Source organism: Convolutriloba macropyga, chromosome 9 (genome assembly GCF_964194025.1).
Source record: "Convolutriloba macropyga chromosome 9, txConMacr16.3, whole genome shotgun sequence".
In the NCBI taxonomy this organism is placed as follows: domain Eukaryota; kingdom Metazoa; phylum Xenacoelomorpha; order Acoela; family Convolutidae; genus Convolutriloba; species Convolutriloba macropyga.
Genome location: NC_134476.1, coordinates 45331650 through 45350624, shown reverse-complemented (window position 1 = coordinate 45350624; position 18975 = coordinate 45331650). Strand labels below are relative to the sequence as shown.

The 18975-nt window shown below is 35.4% G+C and overlaps 1 protein-coding gene across 2 annotated transcripts in view; it reads left to right on the top strand.

Annotated features, from left to right (window-relative positions):
- The first annotated feature begins 9878 nt into the window (after positions 1-9878).
- Positions 9879-18975, top strand: part of LOC142345800 (uncharacterized) — an 81873-nt gene continuing 72776 nt past the window's right edge. For both annotated transcript variants that reach the window (XM_075398165.1, XM_075398163.1), the window contains exons 1-5: positions 9879-10238; positions 13795-13951; positions 14329-14541; positions 15383-15572; positions 16653-16818. In XM_075398165.1, the coding sequence (XP_075254280.1) occupies positions 10162-10238; positions 13795-13951; positions 14329-14541; positions 15383-15572; positions 16653-16818 (803 nt within the window). In that variant the 5' untranslated portion in view covers positions 9879-10161. The remainder of the gene's footprint in view (positions 10239-13794; positions 13952-14328; positions 14542-15382; positions 15573-16652; positions 16819-18975) is intronic.

Below are 18975 nucleotides of genomic sequence, written 5' to 3'. Positions count from 1 at the left end.
CGAAAAACGACAGCATGTATCCTGAAGAAAGACCTCCAGCTATGTTAATGCCTCCAATCACATTTTGTTGGTCTCGCATTTCTCTGTAAACTTTTGAAAAACTGAAAAATGTGAGCAACCATCTGAGAATTTTGTGAAAAAATATGAACTGCTAAAATTACGGCTATAAAATATTTTGACAGCAAAAGGTTTTGAGCCCTAGTTAAAGGGAAAATTACCAGGAATTTTATTGAGGTGCCAATTTTCTCAACTGTAAGAAAATTGCACTGTACTCGTGTTTTGTAAAGTTTTCCCCTTGCGAATAAGTTTCTCTCTAGGGTTCAATAATCGTACTTACCAGAAATTGTTGTAGTCTTTCTGTCTATAATAGCATTTTGGTGGACTTTTTAAGGCACAATTTTATTGGAATTTTTTTTTCAATTAATGAGTTTATATAACAACATTCTGCCATTCATTGAAAACATAGAATTTATTTCCCTAGATTGGTTGTCTTATCAGAACGGCAGAAGTTTTTATCAAGGCCCCTGAATTGCGAGATGAGCGTGAGAGAGAGAGAGAGAGAGAGAGAGAGAGAGAGAAACATAAATGAACTCGAAAACAAATATTAATTTAGGCTAGATTCCTAAACAAAAAGAGTATCATTGGAGCTTAGATGGTGTCAGTTAAAGGTGACAGAACTGTAGAATTAAAAAATAAAAGTGCTCGAATATACCCAAATTGTGAGAAGCAACTTGAGTTTACTTTGAAATTTAACGACAAATTGTTCAATTATAAAATAACGATTGCTACAGTAAATTCATTTTGGCTTTCTTTTCTCATTGAGGAGCAATTGCTTATTTTTTTAACTTCGCAAAGAAGAACCACATTTAGACTTTTTCTTCCTTAAAATATTAACGTATTTTGAGACAATCTGTATTGAACCAAATTACAAAAGGTACCTGCGACAAAAAGTAAAACGAAACAGAGCTTTTTATGTCACTGCTTTTTTTATTTTATGTTATAGTTTGCTAGCAAAATATGCCGAAATTTTAAGGCTATTTTTATCATACACCTGCAGACACACATGCACACAGAGATAAACACATACACACACGCACACGCGCACAAACAGAAACACACAAGCACACGCGTGCATGCAAACACAAAAAACGCACGGAGACACAATTACACGCCCAAACACACACAGTGACATACACACACACCAACATACTTTACGAAATGAACCCGAAAACATTTGTTTACAGTGGCTAGTTCTCTATTCAAAAAAATTTTACTGTAGCTTAAATAGTTTTAGTTAAGTGCGATTGAACTCTGCAGAAAAAAGATTAAAACTGCTGAATCTTAGAGCTGCTCATCCAATTTGTGAGAAGCAAAGTTGAAATTCATTTGACATTGAACTACAAAGTTTTTGATTACAAAAAAATTTTTGCTACAGTAAAATAATTTTGTCTTTTGTGTTTTATTGAGAAGCAATTGCTTATTTTTTTAACCTCGCAAAGAAGAAGCCCATTTAAAATTTTTTATTCCTTTCTAGCGTATATTGAGACAATCTGTATTGAACCAAATTATTAAAGGTACATGCGACAAAAGTAAAACGAAACACAGCTTTTTATGTCACAGCTTTTTTAATACTATGTTATAGTCTGCTAGCAAAATATGCCGAAATTTTAAGGCTATTTTTATCATACACCCGCAGACACACATGAACACAGAGATAAACACATACAAACACGCACACGCGCACAAACGCAAACACACACGCATGCATGCAAACACACAAACGCACGGAGACACAATTACACGCCCAACACACACAGTGACATACACACACACCAACATACTTTACGAAATGAACCCGAAAACATTTGTTTACAGTGGCTAGTTCTCTAGTCAAAAAAATTTTACTGTAGCTTAAGTAGTTTTAGTTAAGTGCGATTGAACTCTGCAGAAAAAAGATTAAAACTGCTGAATCTTAGAGCTGCTCATCCAATTTGTGAGAAGCAAAGTTGAAATTCATTTGACATTGAACTACAAAGTTTTTGATTACAAAAAAATTTTTGCTACAGTAAAATAATTTTGTCTTTTGTGTTTTATTGAGAAGCAATTGCTTATTTTTTCAACCTCGCAAAGAAGAAGCCCATTTAAAATTTTTTCTTCCTTTCTAGCGTATATTGAGACAATCTGTATTGAACCAAATTATTAAAGGTACATGCGACAAAAGTAAAACGAAACACAGCTTTTTATGTCACAGCTTTTTTAATACTATGTTATAGTCTGCTAGCAAAATATGCCGAAATTTTGAGGCTATTTTTATCATACACCCGCAGACACACATGCACACAGAGATAAACACATACAAACACGCACACGCGCACAAACGCAAACACACACGCATGCATGCAAACACACAAACGCACGGAGACACAATTACACGCCCAACACACACAGTGACATACACACACACCAACATACTTTACGAAATGAACCCGAAAACATTTGTTTACAGTGGCTAGTTCTCTAGTCAAAAAAATTTTACTGTAGCTTAAATAGTTTTAGTTAAGTGCGATTGAACTCTACAGAAAAAAGATTAAAACTGCTGAATCTTAGAGCTGCTCATCCAATTTGTGAGAAGCAAAGTTGAAATTCATTTGACATTGAACTACAAAGTTTTTGATTACAAAAAAATTTTTGCTACAGTAAAATTATTTTGTCTTTTGTGTTTTATTGAGAAGCAATTGCTTATTTTTTTAACTTCGCAAAGAAGAAAACCATATAAAGTTTTTTCTCCATTTTTAGTGTATATTGAGACAATCTGTATTTTACCAAATTAATAAAGGTACATGAGTCAAAAAGTAAAACAAAACACAGCTTTTCATGTCACTGCTCTTTTATATTTTGTTATAGTTTGCTAGCAAAAAAACTCTGTAACAATTTTAAGGCTGTTTTTATCATACACCCGCAGACACACACGCACACAGATAAACAGACACACACACGCACACGCGCATAAACACAAACACACAAGCACATGCATGCATACAAACGCACGCAGACACAATTACACACTCCCAGACACACACAGTGACATACACACACAACAACACAATTAAAGAAATGAACTCGAAAACGTTTTTTCATAACGGCTAGATATCTAGCCAAAAAAATATTAATGTAGCTTAAATAGTGTTAGTTAAGTGCGATTAAACTGTGCAAAAAAAGATTAAAACTGCTGAATCTGAGAAGTGCTCATCCAATTTGTGAGAAGCAAAGTTGAAATTCATTTGACATTGAACTACAAAGTGTCTCAAAATAAGATTACTACATTATATTCATTTTGGCTCTTTTTTGGTTTAAAAGCGGGAATCTAAAATTTTGTCCTTCCTTGAAAAAATTAGCTTATTTTGTGACAATCTGTACTGAACCAAATTACAAGAGGAACACGCGACTAAAGTAATACAAAAATTTGTTTTTCATGTCAATGCTTTTTAATTTTCCTTTAACCCATGTACCATTCAGTAAAGACATCAAACTTTAACGACAATTTTTAGCGCTCTGATGTTTTCGCCATCCAATGAGTGGGGGCAACAAACTTAAATCAAATTGACAATGATGCTCGCCCGAGCAACCTCAAATGGGCTCAATTTGAAAATGTCATCAACCGAAAAACAGCGGCATGTATCCTGAAGAAAGACCTCCAGCTATGTTAATGCCTCCAATCACATGTTTTTGTTCTAACCTGACCCAAGTGGGGAGAACAAAAGCGTTTTGTAATAGAGGCCTACTTCTTGTTGTGAAGAAAGAAAAACGGGCTGCTGATATTAAATTAGTTAAATCGCTGATATGTTGTGTTGATGACTAAAATCGTTATAGCCAAACTATTTGTCAATTTATTTCTCTTTTTGCTATAGTAAATTCAATATGACTCTCATTTTTCATTGAAAAGCAAATGGTTTTTTCTTCGGCTGAGCAAACAAGAAATTCATCAAAAATTTTGTCCGTCCTCAAAATAATAGCTCATTCTGAGACAGTCCGTTTTGAGCGAGATTACAAAAGGTACTTCCACTAAAACTTATACAAAATTCAGGATTTCATGTCATTGCTTTTTATTTTGTTTACAATTTGCAAGCGAAATGCTTTGCCGTAATTTTCTCAGGTTTAATTTTTACTATATTCCCGCAGACAGACATAAACACACCGAGAAACACAGACACGCATATGCACACACGAACCGCACACACACACGAACCACACACACACACACACACACACCCACACACACACATAGACCACTCTTACACACACACAAACATGCAAACGCACTCAAGCACACGCACACGCCCACACAAAAAACCACACGCATACAAGCACATAAATGCACACAAATACAAATTCACACGCCCACCCACACAAACTATTTGAAATTATTTTGAAATTGAACAACAAATTTTTTAATTAAAAAATAATGATTGCTACAAAGCCGAAGTTATTGGCCACAAAAACAATCGACCAAGAGTTCATTGACTAAAATGGAATAGAAAATATGACACCACTTTTGACCCTCATTCAGTTTGGATTTATCTGCAATTGGTAGAAAAAAGCAGCACACAATTTTGACCGATGAATTAAACGAATTGATACAAAAAACTTTTGAAAAACTCGAGTAATTTAAGGGATAAGATTCTTCTTTTAGTGGTTTGACACAAGGTTTAGCGAAGCTTAATGTAGGTGACAATGCTCATGCAGTTAAATTTTTATCAGATGCGGAGAAAAATTCTTTTATGAAAGACATTTTTCCACTGAAAAACACAAATTACAGCGTGCCGCATGAGAACGAAGTACTTTGGGAAAATAGATAGAATACTGTTTGCACACGCAGATTTAAATTTCACAGGTTGCTGACGAGAAAAATTGGTAAAGAGTACGTAGAGGTGCTAAGTTGCAAACTTGAGATGTTCCTAAAATCAAATATATCATCAGAGCGATTTCTGAATTTTCGGTTCTCGTACTCCACAGAGACAACACACTGAGACACTTCAAAGATGTAAAAGTAACAATCATAAATAGATTGAGGGAGTGGTCGGTGGAAAATTTTCAGTCTCTTGTTCAATCTTATAAGACATGCACTCAATCCTCAAGCAAAGCTGTTAGAACTCAAAAGAGCGAACCTTAGGAGAAATTCCGAGCGTTTGCTAAGATGGTTTGAGAAGTGAACATCAAAATTGCAACAAAGTTCCTGGCAGATAAAAACGCAAAGAGTTTTCTTAAGCCTTCTGATTTAATAGACGGAGGAACGGTAACGGAATTTCTGCAAGAAAAGCACCCGAAGGCCCCACCATTATTTGAGACATTCAATATATCAGAACTTCGTCCTTTAGAAAAATTGAAAATTACAAGTAGTACAGATGAAAAACAAGCTAGGAAAATTTTGGTAGTTCAGAACCCTCTGGATCAGACTCTAACCACTGGTTTGATGCGCTAATTAGGTTTAGGCTTGAAAGCTCCAGATTGAGAGAAATAGTATCGCAGATTGGTAATGTGTTCGCAAACAAAATCATTTCGTGCCGAAAAATCAAAAATTTATTCTCATGTCGACTTATTGCATTGGATAAACAGCCAGGAGTCAGACCAATCTGCATTGGCGAAACTTTGCGAAGATTACTGGGTAAAGCAGTAGCTGAGTTGCCTGAAAATGACTAGGTGTATGCGTTTGGATCAAAACAACTTGCGGGGGAGTTTCAAGTGGAAATGAAGCATCAATTCATGGACTTCGAGAATTGTTTGAGAAAAAATTCTCCAGTGGTTTTGGTCTGTTGCTGCTGGATGCAAAAAATGCATTCAATTCTATCAACAGATGTTCACCCTAAACACTGGAACCCTTTGGTCCAGAGCTTCATCTTTTCTGTGAAAAAGTTATTAGGAAAGCTCTAAACTTGTGCTGAGCAATACTGACATTTTTATTCGCAGCGACGAAGGGACAACTCAAGGCGACCCTTTTTAATACTGTTCTATGATGTTGCTCTATTGCCTTTAATAGAAAAACTGCACGACCCGACGAAACATACACAAAGTTTTTATGCAGATTACGCCGCGGCTTGCGTAAATTTGAGCCAATAATTCGTAAACATTCTGAAAATCAGAAAGCGTTAACAGCCGATCTTTTCATAAGAGGTGTCTGGAGCCCGCATGAAACTGCCTTGTTCGATATTTGTGTCACGGACACTAAGGCAAAATCTAACAGCAACAGAAACCCAGAGGATGACCTGGAAAGCTGCGCTGACGAAAAGAGGAGAAAATACTCCAAGGCTTGCCAAGAAAAACATATCGCTTTTACTCCTTAATTTACTCCGTGTTGACGGTATGATGGCCAGAGGGAGCAAAATATTTTTCGGAAGGTTGTCGGACAAACTGGCTTCCAAAATGGGACAAACCTTGCATCATTATTATCAATTGGGTCAAACTGAGATTGAATTTTGCCATCCTAAGGGCCACAAATCTTTGCATAAGAGGAACTAGATCTAAAGTGTTTTGCTCTGAGGAAGGCGCTTTTATACTTTGAGGTAATATATTGACGTTCCAGTTGTAATTGGAGAGAAGATATCAAATATTTATCAACAAACATGAGTGAGCAGCGTACTTGTAGACTAATTGTCTGCTCGCATGGATTCAAAAATCTTTTTATATGTCACTCATTCAGTAGGGACAACAAATTTTAACGACAATTATTAGCGCTCTGATGTTTTTGTCACCCAATGAGTGGGGCATCGCATCCAACATCCAACTTAAATCAAATTGACGATGATGCTTGCGCGAACAACCTAAAATGGGCTCAATTTGAAAATGTCATCAACCGAAAAACAACAGCATGTATCCTGAAGAAAGACCTCCAGCTATGTTAATGCCTCCAATCACATGTTTTCGTTCTGAGCTGACCCGTAGATAAGTGGGGAGAACGAAAACGTATTGTAATAGGGTCCTACTTCTTGTTTCGGAGAAAGAAAACGGGCTCCTGATATTAAATTGGTTAAACCACTGATATGTTGTGTTCATGACTAAAATCATTATAACCAAGTTGATTTTCAATTTATTTTTTTTTGCTACCGTAAATTCAATTTGACTTTCGTTTTTCATTGAAAAGCAAATGTTTTTTTTCTTCCGCTAAGCAAAGAAGAAGTTTTGTCCGTCCTCAAAATATTAGCCCAACTTGCGACAGTCTGTATTGAGCCAGATTACAAAAGGTACTAGCCACTAAAACTTATACAAAATTCAGCATTTCATGTCATTGCTTGTTATTTTGTTTACAATTTGCAAGCGAAATGCTTTGCCGTAATTTTCTCAGGTTTAATTTTTAACATATTCTCGCAGACACACAGACACGCATATAAACACACAAACCACACACACACACACACACACACACACACATACGCACACATACACTCACACACACAAATCACACACACATACAAATACACACACACAAACACGCACACACACACACACACGCACACTCCCACACACTAACCCACACGCACACGCTTGCATGCAAGCACATAAGTGTACACAAACACAAATACACACGCCCACACACACGTGCATGCAAGCATACACACACACACCCTAACATACACAGAAATGAATCAGAAAACAGTTGTTGGACAAAGAACTATTGGAGCTTAAATAGTGTCTACTAAGCGCGATTGAACTATAGCAGAAAAGATTTAAACTACTTGATCAGACCCAATTTATGACACGCAAAATTGAGTTTTTTTGAAATTGAACTACGACGTTTTTGATTATAAAAAATATTTGCTACAGTAAATTAGTTTTCGCTTTCGTTTTTCTCTGAGGAGCAATTGCTTATTTTTTAACTTTGCAAAGAAGATCCACATTTAGAATTTTTTCTTCCTTAAAATATTAGCGTATTTTGATACAATCTGTACTGAACCAAATTAAAAAAGGTACATGCGACAAAAAGTAATACGAAACACAGATATCCATGTCCTTGCTTTTTTATATTTTGTTTTAGTTTGCTAGCAAAAAAACTTTGCCGCTATTTTAAGGCTATTTTTATCATACACCCGCAGACACACATGCACACAGAGATAAAAACATACACACACGCACACGTGCACAAACAGAAACACACAAGCACACGCATGCATGCAAACACAAAAAACGCAAGCAGACACAATTACACACGCCCAAACACATACAGTGACATAGACACACGCACCAACACACTTAACGAAATGAACTCGAAAACATATGTTAACAGCGGCTAGATTTCTAGCCAAAAAATTATTCTTGTAGCTTAAATAGTGTTAGTTAAGTGCGATTGAACTGTGCAAAAAAGATTAAAATTGCTGAATCTGAGAGCTGCTCATCCAATTTGTGAGAAGCAAAGTTGAAATTCATTTGACATTGAACTACAAAGTGTCTCAAAATAAGATTACGACATTATATTCATTTTGGCTCTTTTTTCATTGAAAAGCAAGAATCTAGAATTTTGTCCGTCCTTGAAAACATTAGCTAATTTTGAGAGAATCTGTATTGAACCAAATTACAAGAGGTAAACGCGACAAAGTAATAAAAAAATTAAATTTTCATATCAATGTTTTTTTTATATTTCCTTAAACTTTGCTAGCGCAATACTTTTCTCCAATTATTCCGGCTCCTTTTTATCATAACCGCACAGACACACACACACAGATACACACTTACACACACGACACACACATACCACACATGCGTACAAACTCCTTCACACGCACACATACATAAATACACACGCCCAGAAACTCTCCGACACACACATATACACACAAGCACACTAACACAAACACGCAGAATTGAACCCGAAATCAATTTTTTCTAACAGAGGCTAGATTCCTCGACAAAAAAGAATATTATTGGAGCTGAAATAGTTTCAGTTGAGTGCGATTGTAGAAATGAAAATTAAAACCGCTTGATTAGACTCAAATTGTGAGAAGCAAAGTTGGATTGCTTTTGAAATTGAACTCCAAAGTGATAATTGTTTTTGGCTTTGTTTTTTATTGAAGAGCTAATGCTTTTTTAGCTTCGCGAAGAACACACACAAACACACACACACACACACACACACACACACACAAACACACACACACACACAAACACACACACACACACACACACACGCAAACAGACAGACACACACACACAAACACACACTCTCTCACACACAAATACTCACATATACACACGCGCGCGTACACGCATACAAACACGCGCACACACACACACGCACGCACGCACACACACATACACACACAGGGACACATTCACACGCACGCACACACAAGCATGTACGCACGCAAACATACACACACAACGCGTGAAGAGACCATTCACATTCGGCGTTTCTCAAAATGTGGAAAAATTTCTACCTGCTATCTTTTGAGAAATAACCTCAGTTGAGATCTACGCGTTGATCCCATCAGGGTGAATTTCGGGATAATGCTATGCACCCCCCCCCCCCACACACACACACACACACCGCCTCAGTTACAGAGAGCGTCTCATTACATTGTATGTTTTTGTGCAAAATATGGAACGTACGCTTGAGGGTGCAAAAGGTGTAACGAGAGAAAACAGCTGCCAGTTTATTCGGGTCTTTCCCATTATAGCCCCCCCCCCCTCGTGAAATTATAGCCCCCCTTATGGTATGGTTACCATGATTGGAGGGCTATAGTTTATCTGACCACTAAGCTGGGGGGGGGGGGGTGATGGAGGGCTATAATGGGAAAGACCCGTTCTTTCATGGCACAGAGATTTATTTCACTGAATGGGAGGCAGTGTGTACACTATGCTCTCAAAAATCTGAAAAATAAGAACGTGCGTTCTTATCTAAATCGTATTGTAAAATGCACTTTAAATTTTTACACGCATAGAAGCATTGTGCCGTGCATTTGATTGCTTACATAACCTTCAAAAAAACTACATTACATAAATTTATTCGACGTTTTAAAAATTGAAGACGTTACGCGTCAAATTTTTAATTTAGTTGGGACTAATTTCTGTTTTTTTTTAAATGTGGGCAGGTGTTTAGTAACATTGGAAGATTGTTAGCTGTGACAAAGTATTATTGTGGGATCGCATGTTTTGGTGATAGAAGACTGTGAAGAAATGACTAGAGCAGAGGACAAGTATGATCTGCAGCTCGTCAATACTAAGACTGACAAGCCAATCCAACAACAGCCATGGTCAGTAATTATCCTAAATGCCTGATTGGATTAAATACCACAAAGTTCATTCAGCTTAGTTATTATGACAATCTACACAAACTAAAGTTTGAAATTGCAGGATCGCAATGGTAGATTTCAATCTTGCGAATTTTGGTATCTTTTTCATTTGTTGCCCCCCCCCCCCTGTACGTTATGCTTTCACAGTTAGAGAGCACGTACCATTACATGGTAAACTCATTATGTAAAAATATGGCACGTGCAATGGGGGGGGGGGTGGAAATAATATGCGCCCACTATGATGGGGGGATAAACGAGAAAGAATAAAATTTGAAAACAAAGAGTAAAAAATGTAGATTAGGAAATTGAAACAGACAGTACTGGACAACAAAAAATCTCCCCGGGTACAACCAGTATTAATGAAGTTACCAAACGTTGTTTATTAAACATATAGTACAATATTTGGACCTACTCTGCTCCCCAAGTTATCCAGTAACCCCCAGTTAGTTAAAAAAAACAAGTTAACGAGTTTTCCCAATTATGTTTTTTGTTGATTATGAGCGTTTCATTGATTAATTGGGGCCTATCCGCTCTAAAAAAATGTTTTTGTAGCAAACTAAGTTTGTGAATTTATGTTTTGATTACATGTAAAATTCGGACGCTCATGAGGCTAACAGTTAAAGGGAATCAATTGAACTACTTTTTGTTAGTTTTTGTTGCAAAAGGTAAATTAATATTATAACCATGCGGTTAAAAATACTTGCAACAACAATACAAATCATTCGAGCCCAAATTTAAAGACATGAGAAAATTTCTAAAAAATCATTTTATATCAATTTTTTCGAAATGTTTTCTGCCTAAAAATAAATTTTAAAACCCTCTTCGTTATTATTCAAAAGAATTTGTTTCAAGCTATGAGACCAACAGGTTTTTCAGCATTCTCTAGCGTTTTCTTAGTTATTATTTTTTCCTTCTTAACCGAAGCCATCGTAATAAATTATTCTACTTTTGTACGCATTGAAAAGATATCGAATTCATTCAAAAGTTGGTTTTGACATTCTGACTTATTTTGAATTGTTTTTTTTTTCAAGCGCTTCGTTGAAGAGTTGGATACCCGTGAAAATTTTCGGTGTGACTATGTCATAAGAAAATATTATTAATGACATTTTTGTTATTATGAGCTCAGCTTGTTCAGTTTTTGTTGTTCGGATTAGCTGCGATCTCTTGATCTGTCATACTTTTTACACAGAAAATACACCATTACACCCCATTTAATCTGCCAATTAATGCGATGACGTTTTTTAGATAAATTTTGAAAAACGGTGGCTGAAAAAATTGGCTATGTGTGAAAGCACAGGTGATTTCAAATAGAAGAAAACACTTGTTCATGGGAATTTGATCTCTTTTTAGGTATTTCGATCGTATAGCATGGGCAATCCTTTCAACATTTTACTCAGATGCTCATCAAAATTAGGGTTCCTGTTGATTTGAACTTATGTATCTGCAAATGCACCAACTATTCATGAAAATGTACAAACTTTGACGAACAATTCATTAAAAAAGTAAAATGCTGCCGGTGTAGATTAAAAAAAGCATTGAACTACAATTTGTGAGGTTAAACTGTTGCCACAGGATTTTCAAGACGGTCTTTTGTTCTTGTTTAAACGGAACAGAACAATTTTCTCTGTTTATTTTTGCAGAAAAGACTATCTTTGGCTCCTTAAAATGGCTGGGTTTCTGGATTGTTCATTAGTTTTGTGTACTGCATTCCCCTGGGCCAGTTTTTGTATTTTTATTCAAAAGCTAAGAAAGTTTTGTTTTGAAGAGTTCATCTTTTCCTTTTCTGCCCTCCTTAGTGCGCTAGTAAACTATGCAGCTCTCAGTTACAAAGCAGCACATATAATTACATGCTAAATCAACATTGTAAAAATGAGGCTTGTGCGTCGGGGGTGCAAACAATGCGCACCCACTAACCCTTGGGTGCACAAATGGAAAAGATCCTAGAGTTTCTCTAAGTGTCTCTGGAGCCTCCAACATTTTGGCTTCCATTAAAAATTTTCCCGGTTCTAACCTAATGTCACTTTCTAGTTCCTTAGATCTTTATAGCGGGATATTTGGACGGGTTTTTCCCATCGTAGCTTCTCCCTACAAAAGTATAGTCCCAATTTGATCTATTTCGCATGATGGGGCTATTCGTTATATGACCACTAAGCTGGGGAGGCTATAATGGGGGAAAGATCCAGTCGAACTAATTTTCATGCTCACAGTTTTTAGATTGGCCAATTTATGACCAGACAATTCAGTTCCATGTTTGCATTAATAAACTATGGAGCTTGATGTCAAACAGGGGTCTCTGAGTCAAGTTTTGTTTTCTGAGAAATTCGACATTGTAACCACCAAAATTTAATGTTATTTTAATATTATCATTTTTTTCTTGGTTTTTGTTTTCTTAGTTTTCTCTTGGTTTTTCTTTTTAAACTTTGTTTATTCATTCTTTTCAAGAGATTGGGATTTTTTATCAGTTTTACTGAGTAATTGAGGTGATGACAACATCTTAATTGTTTCATGCAAGGTTGCTTGCTTGTCTGATTTTGTCACAGCTTTTCAGATTTGATCACCATTATTGGGCAAAGTTTACGCATCTTTCCAGCTTTTAAAATAACGCCCAAATTTGAGAAAAGTTTGCTAAGAGCCAAAATTTTTTAAAGAAGAAGAATTATTTTTTTCCAAACTGTCATTATTTTGGCTGTTTAAACTAGCTGTGATGAAATAAAAACATTTTAAATTTGCTCTCAGATCTTTTAACTCATCACTTTCCTCGGCTGTAATAAACTGTTTCTACGAAAATTGTTTTCAAATGTTTTCAGAAGTGAACAATCAAAGTTATAGTTAACTCTTTGAACTGTTATTGAGTTGAGGTTATACACATGAAAAGCTTCGGAACGTTGATTACAAATTCACATCAACAAACGCCCTTCTAATTTACTGAATGAGAACTATTTCAAAATAGTTTTCAGAGAAATTAGTGATTTTGTTGAAAGAAAAGTGCGAACATTGATCCTGTGTTCACCCGGGATAATCACCATGTTTGAGTTTTTTATAGTACGCATAGACTTACACCAGCTTGTCATTTGTGAATAAATATGGGCGTGATAAAACTGGCTTATCTCATTTATCTAATTTTGAATCCTATTTTCTTGGTCAAACAATTGTTTTCTTGGAGCGACAGCACAGCAAAACACGCACGTCGTAATTCTATTCTTTTTAGCAAGCAAGACTTTGAATAAACGGCCTTCAGCTGAAGACATAAAATTTGTGATTTCTTTATGAAATCCCCTCTGGTTGGTCCTATATGGATTTTTGGCATTGTTTTTATATAAATCTCCATTTAAGTTCGAATGCATCGATTAATGAAAAACTTTGTAGCTGTTCCAGAATAAACGTTTTCAATCTTGGTGATTTTTTTACGTTTTCTGAAACATTCCATCTCGTCCTTCGTGCTTTCAATTCAGTAAGTCTGCATACGAGCTTGAGTGTAATGACATAATTTATTTGGTCCTGTAACTTTGTAATCTAGGTACCGAGAGAGGTTCCGCAGTCGGCATTTGAAGGAGTTGCCAGGAGATAGATCTTACCCTAACCTTGTAGGGTCACAATGGACATTTGTCAAGGATGGTCTGGATGACTTCAGAGATGGATATCCTCCTGATCCTGAGAATGGAGGAATCATAAAGGTCCGTTATTTTCTTGCTTTCCGAGTCGTTTTTTTAATGTTTCCAACACGTGACAATTCTAGACATTGGAGCTTTGTCTTGCCAGTTAAAACATGCAATTCTATTCTAGGCTTGTGTTCACTTATATTGACTCAACCTTAAAGTTTTTTCGAAATTGAGATACGCGTTTTCATTCGATTAATACTCTCATTATGAATAATATCCATTATGGGCTTTAAATTTATCAAAGAATGGGATCCAGGTTGTGAATTTTCTAGAACAACGCCCAAATTAAGCTGTGTTGTGTCTCAGTGCTCCTGGAAATCGTCTCAAAAAAGCAAACATATATTTTAAACTGAAGAAAAAAATGAACGTCATTCAACCAGAATAATTTACAGCCTGTGGGCGGAGGAGTGGCTCCCCAACTGAACTCATATCAACGAGCACCCAAGCAACAGGTGAAACCCCGGCTGAGTAAACACCAGGTACTTTACAGCAAAGCACTGCCCGGACAGGAGAGGAGGAGGGACTACTTGGACTCACTCATCCAGGGTCTCAAAGACCACCCCCTCGCCCTATACTCCCATATTGAGGAATCTGTACCACCCGATGTTAGTTTTGGTCATGCTCCGCGGGTCGTGGCCATTCATTGGCGGCCTGCGGGACTTGATATTAATCTATGACAACCAAACAAATTATCACCGCTGAAATTTAATTTTAACAGCAGGGTTTATTTCAGTGAGAGTTTATTTCCTATTATAATCAGACTGGGTGTTATTTTCCGTAGATTTTTTGTCTAGACTCCGTGTAGACGTATGCATCGTGTTTATAGGATAGCGCTATATTGAAAACTTATTTGATAGACGTCCGCGTTGTAAATCAGCCATGATCTCACACACAGACACTCAGGCAATGATCAGCGAGGATCAAATTCTGCCTCGCTCATCATGATTTCCTCGTTTCTACTTCGTTTTTCAAATGCAGTTCTTAGGCTGCCCTGTCCAAAATGACCTATAATGAGAAAAATTGGCAACATATAGCTTTCAGTCAACTGAGATATACATAGGCTTAAGCCTCGACTTAGGAAAAGACCGCATTTATTATTCATTCATCCATGTTCTTGAATTCCAATTTTAATGAGTTTCTGTGGAACCTTTGGTTTTTGTAAAAATGTGTAATATTGAAAATGAGGGGGGGGGGGGGGGGGGGTGTTCCGCTAAGGTTTTTGAGAACTTCTTTGGTTGATGGTATTTTTCGTTCCCCACTAGTAGTAAGATTGCAAGAGTTGATCGTTTACTTTGATATGAAACTTTCGATTTTTTTATGTCCTTATTTTTTGTGAGGCTTTATATTTAGACAGCTCTGCAAACTTTTGATGACAGTCAAGTATTTCAATCCATATTTTTTGTATTATAGTATAGGAATTCGCCTGCCATTTTCCTCACTTTTTAGATGTTTGAGGACCTGATAGATGCTTTGGATCGTGAGATGATGTTAGGAGAGACAGTGACAGACGAGGAGTACAACCAGGCACAACAAATACAACAACAACAGAATCAACAACAACAACAACAGCAGAGTCAACAACAGTTGCATCATTGGTCACAGTTGAATAGCTCAGAACAAGAGACGTATGGTCAAGGTTGTGAGATACTTTGAGTTGGTTATTTTTTTGAGATTCAAATAAAATTTTTTATTGATATTTGAAAAATTATATGCAATCAGTGGAACAATTCTTACTATACTAATTTTTTCAGACCACCAATTGAACCTTTTGAAGCATCATTTGTTCGGGCGATTAAGTGTTTGTTTGATCTACCAACCACTGAATCAAATTGGACTGGATGATCTGAGATTTTTCAAAGTAACAATAGACGATAGAACTAAAGCTAATATGAGTGGGAAAAAAATTTAATATGAAATAAAAATTAAATTGGATGTAGGCACAAATGCTGCTCGAAGTGCTAAGGACGTTCAAATGGCCTTAACGTCTCATTATTGTGGCTTGAATTAGATAGATCCAGTACGTCGCCAAACCTACATTTTGAGCAAGCAAACCTACTAGCAAATGTCAGCATTGTCCGCTCCCCCATGTTTTAAGATCAGGCTTTATAGGCTTTCGCGGACAAGAGTGACTGTAAGGTATACCATTTCAAATTTACTCAAAATTGGGCATATTTGTCTCTGATATCTGCGATCGGTTATTTCTTATCTAATTGCGTTGAAACTCAACCATATTTCTTCCACGCGAGAAGTGGTGATAAATCGTCGTCACTCATGTTCGCAAACGCGGACAAGGCTGGTGTAGGATCAATCACACGTATCAATTTCACTCATTCTGTCCCATTCGAGGGCTTATTAATACATTTTTAAGTTGGGTTTAGTTGAAACCATTCAATCACAATTACAACTGCAATCAAATGTTGAAATTATAGGCTTTATAGCGTGTCATAGAATTGACTGTCATTATTTATTGTGAATACTGCCATGTGTTTCTGCAATTTTTTATCGTGTAATTTTTGATAAGACGCGGTTACTAAGAACTTTACCGTGCCAGATTCGATAGAATATTGCACGACCAAATTTCTCATAAGCGGGATGTTTATTTCGTCAGATTTTTTAAGACGATATTTATCAGGTAAGATCTGATTACTGTCTGATCAGATCTGACAAGAAGATACAGCACGATAGAAATATTTCGGGATCATCATTTCTGATTTAGGTATCGCAGGGGTGTATGAGTCACAGGTGGTTCCACAGACAGCTGCTTCCGACTCATCAGGTGGGCTGAACACAGGGAGGAGAGGGAGAGAAGCGGAGGGGCAGGTGGATGGGGTGGATCAGGAGGGCGGAATCAATCCACAGGATGTCAGTGGAAACATTGATCTGTAAGTTGTACTTTAGAACTATATAGAAGTGCATGCTATAGAATAAAGACATCCAGACGATGCAAGAAAAACCAGCTTCGTTATCCGGTCAATCAATTAATATCGATAGTTTTTTTATATTGATAGCTTATAAGCAGTTATATGTTGTTTATCGGGATGTGCTTTATTTGAAATGAGCAGTTAGATGACTGTGTCGATCACTGGGAGCATGAACCATTTTAGTTTACTGTACACATCATCATGAGGGCACTGGCTGATCACTTTTTTGACAGAGAAATATCATTCATTTCTTGATGTTTCTTTCAATTCACGGTCGGAATACTAAAAAAACAGATTTTTCAAATAAATTAAACATAAATTCTAAAAACATACTATGATTATAACATATGAACCATCAAAAAAAATTTCAGTTACTTCCTTCAATTGGTCTAAAGAGTCAACATAAAATATTGTCAAAAGCATTAACTTAAAAGAAACCAGAGCTGATATTTTGGGTCCTAAATGTAGTATCTAAAAGAATTTTTTTATTAGTCCTTTCTTCTCTTTAAATATATATATATATATATATATATATTTATATAAATTATGATCAAGTTTGTACCCACAAATCACCATGGTAATCACGCAATTGAATTGATTTGTTTATTCCAATAAAGCCATACAATCGGGTCTTCAAAACTTCGTCCGCATGGAATCACTCAATCGGGCTCTTCTCTTGATCTGAACAAGCAAAAGTTCAAAAGTAGTGGAAGTAGTAATGCAAAAAATTTTTTAATGATTCTAGTTGGAGCCAACCTCTTGTATCACTTTAATGCAAATTTTAAATGAGAAGAATATAAAGTTTGCTGTTTCAAAGCTGTTTTGATGATTGCAACAAAACTGCATTGTCATTACAGCTTTAGAACGATTTAGCTCTACGATGTAGATGCAGTCATCAGATTACATGAGTTGTTTTAGTTTGCAATTTTGTTCCAAATCAGAATTTTTTCTTTACTCAAGCAGTTATATGTTGTTTATCGTAATGTATTTTATCTAAAGTGAGTAGTTAGATTGACACCGTCAATCCAATGAGCATGAACCTTTTTAGTTTGCTGTACACATCCTCATGAGGGCACTGGTTGGTCACTTTTTTGACAAAGAAATATCTTTTTCATTTATTGATCTTTCTCTCAATTCATGGTCGGAATTCTAAAAAATAGATTTTTTAATAAGTTAAACATGCATTCTAAAAATATACTATGATTATAACATATGAACCGTCAAAAAATTTCAGTTACTTCCTTCAATTTGTCTAAAGAGTCAACAAAAAATATTGTCAAAAGCATTAACTTAAAAGAAACCAGAGCTGATAGTTTGGGTTCTAAATGTAGTATCAAAAAGAATTTTTTTTTGTCTTTTCTAGTCCCTTCTTCTCTTTAAAAAAATAAATATATTTATATATTTATATATATACTTATATATATATATATATATATATATATATATATATATTACATATATAAATATATATGTATATATATAAATGTATATATATATATATATATAATATATATATATATATATATATATATATATATATATATATATATGAATGTATATATATATATAATTAAAAATGTATATATATATACATATATATATATATATATATATATATTTTATATATATATATATATATATATATATATATGTATATATACATTTTTAATTATATATATATATATATATACATTCATATATATATACATATATATATATATATATATATTATATACATTTATATATATACATATATATTTATATATATATATATATATATAAATTATGATCAAGTTTGTACTCACAAATCATCAATCACCATGGTATTCACTCAATTGAATTGATTTTTTTGTTCCAATGAACCCGTACAATCGGGTCTTCAAATCTTTGTCCGCATGGAATCACTCAATCGGGCTCTTCTCTTGATCTGAACAAAAGAAAAACTTCGAAAGTAGTGGAAGTAGTAATGCAAAAAATTTTTAATGATTCTAGTTGGAGCCAACTTCTTGTATCACTTTAATGCAAATTTTAAAATAGAAGAATTTAAAGTTTGCTGTTTCAAAGCTGTTTTGATGATTGCAACAAAACTGCATTGTGATTACGGCTTTAGAACGATTT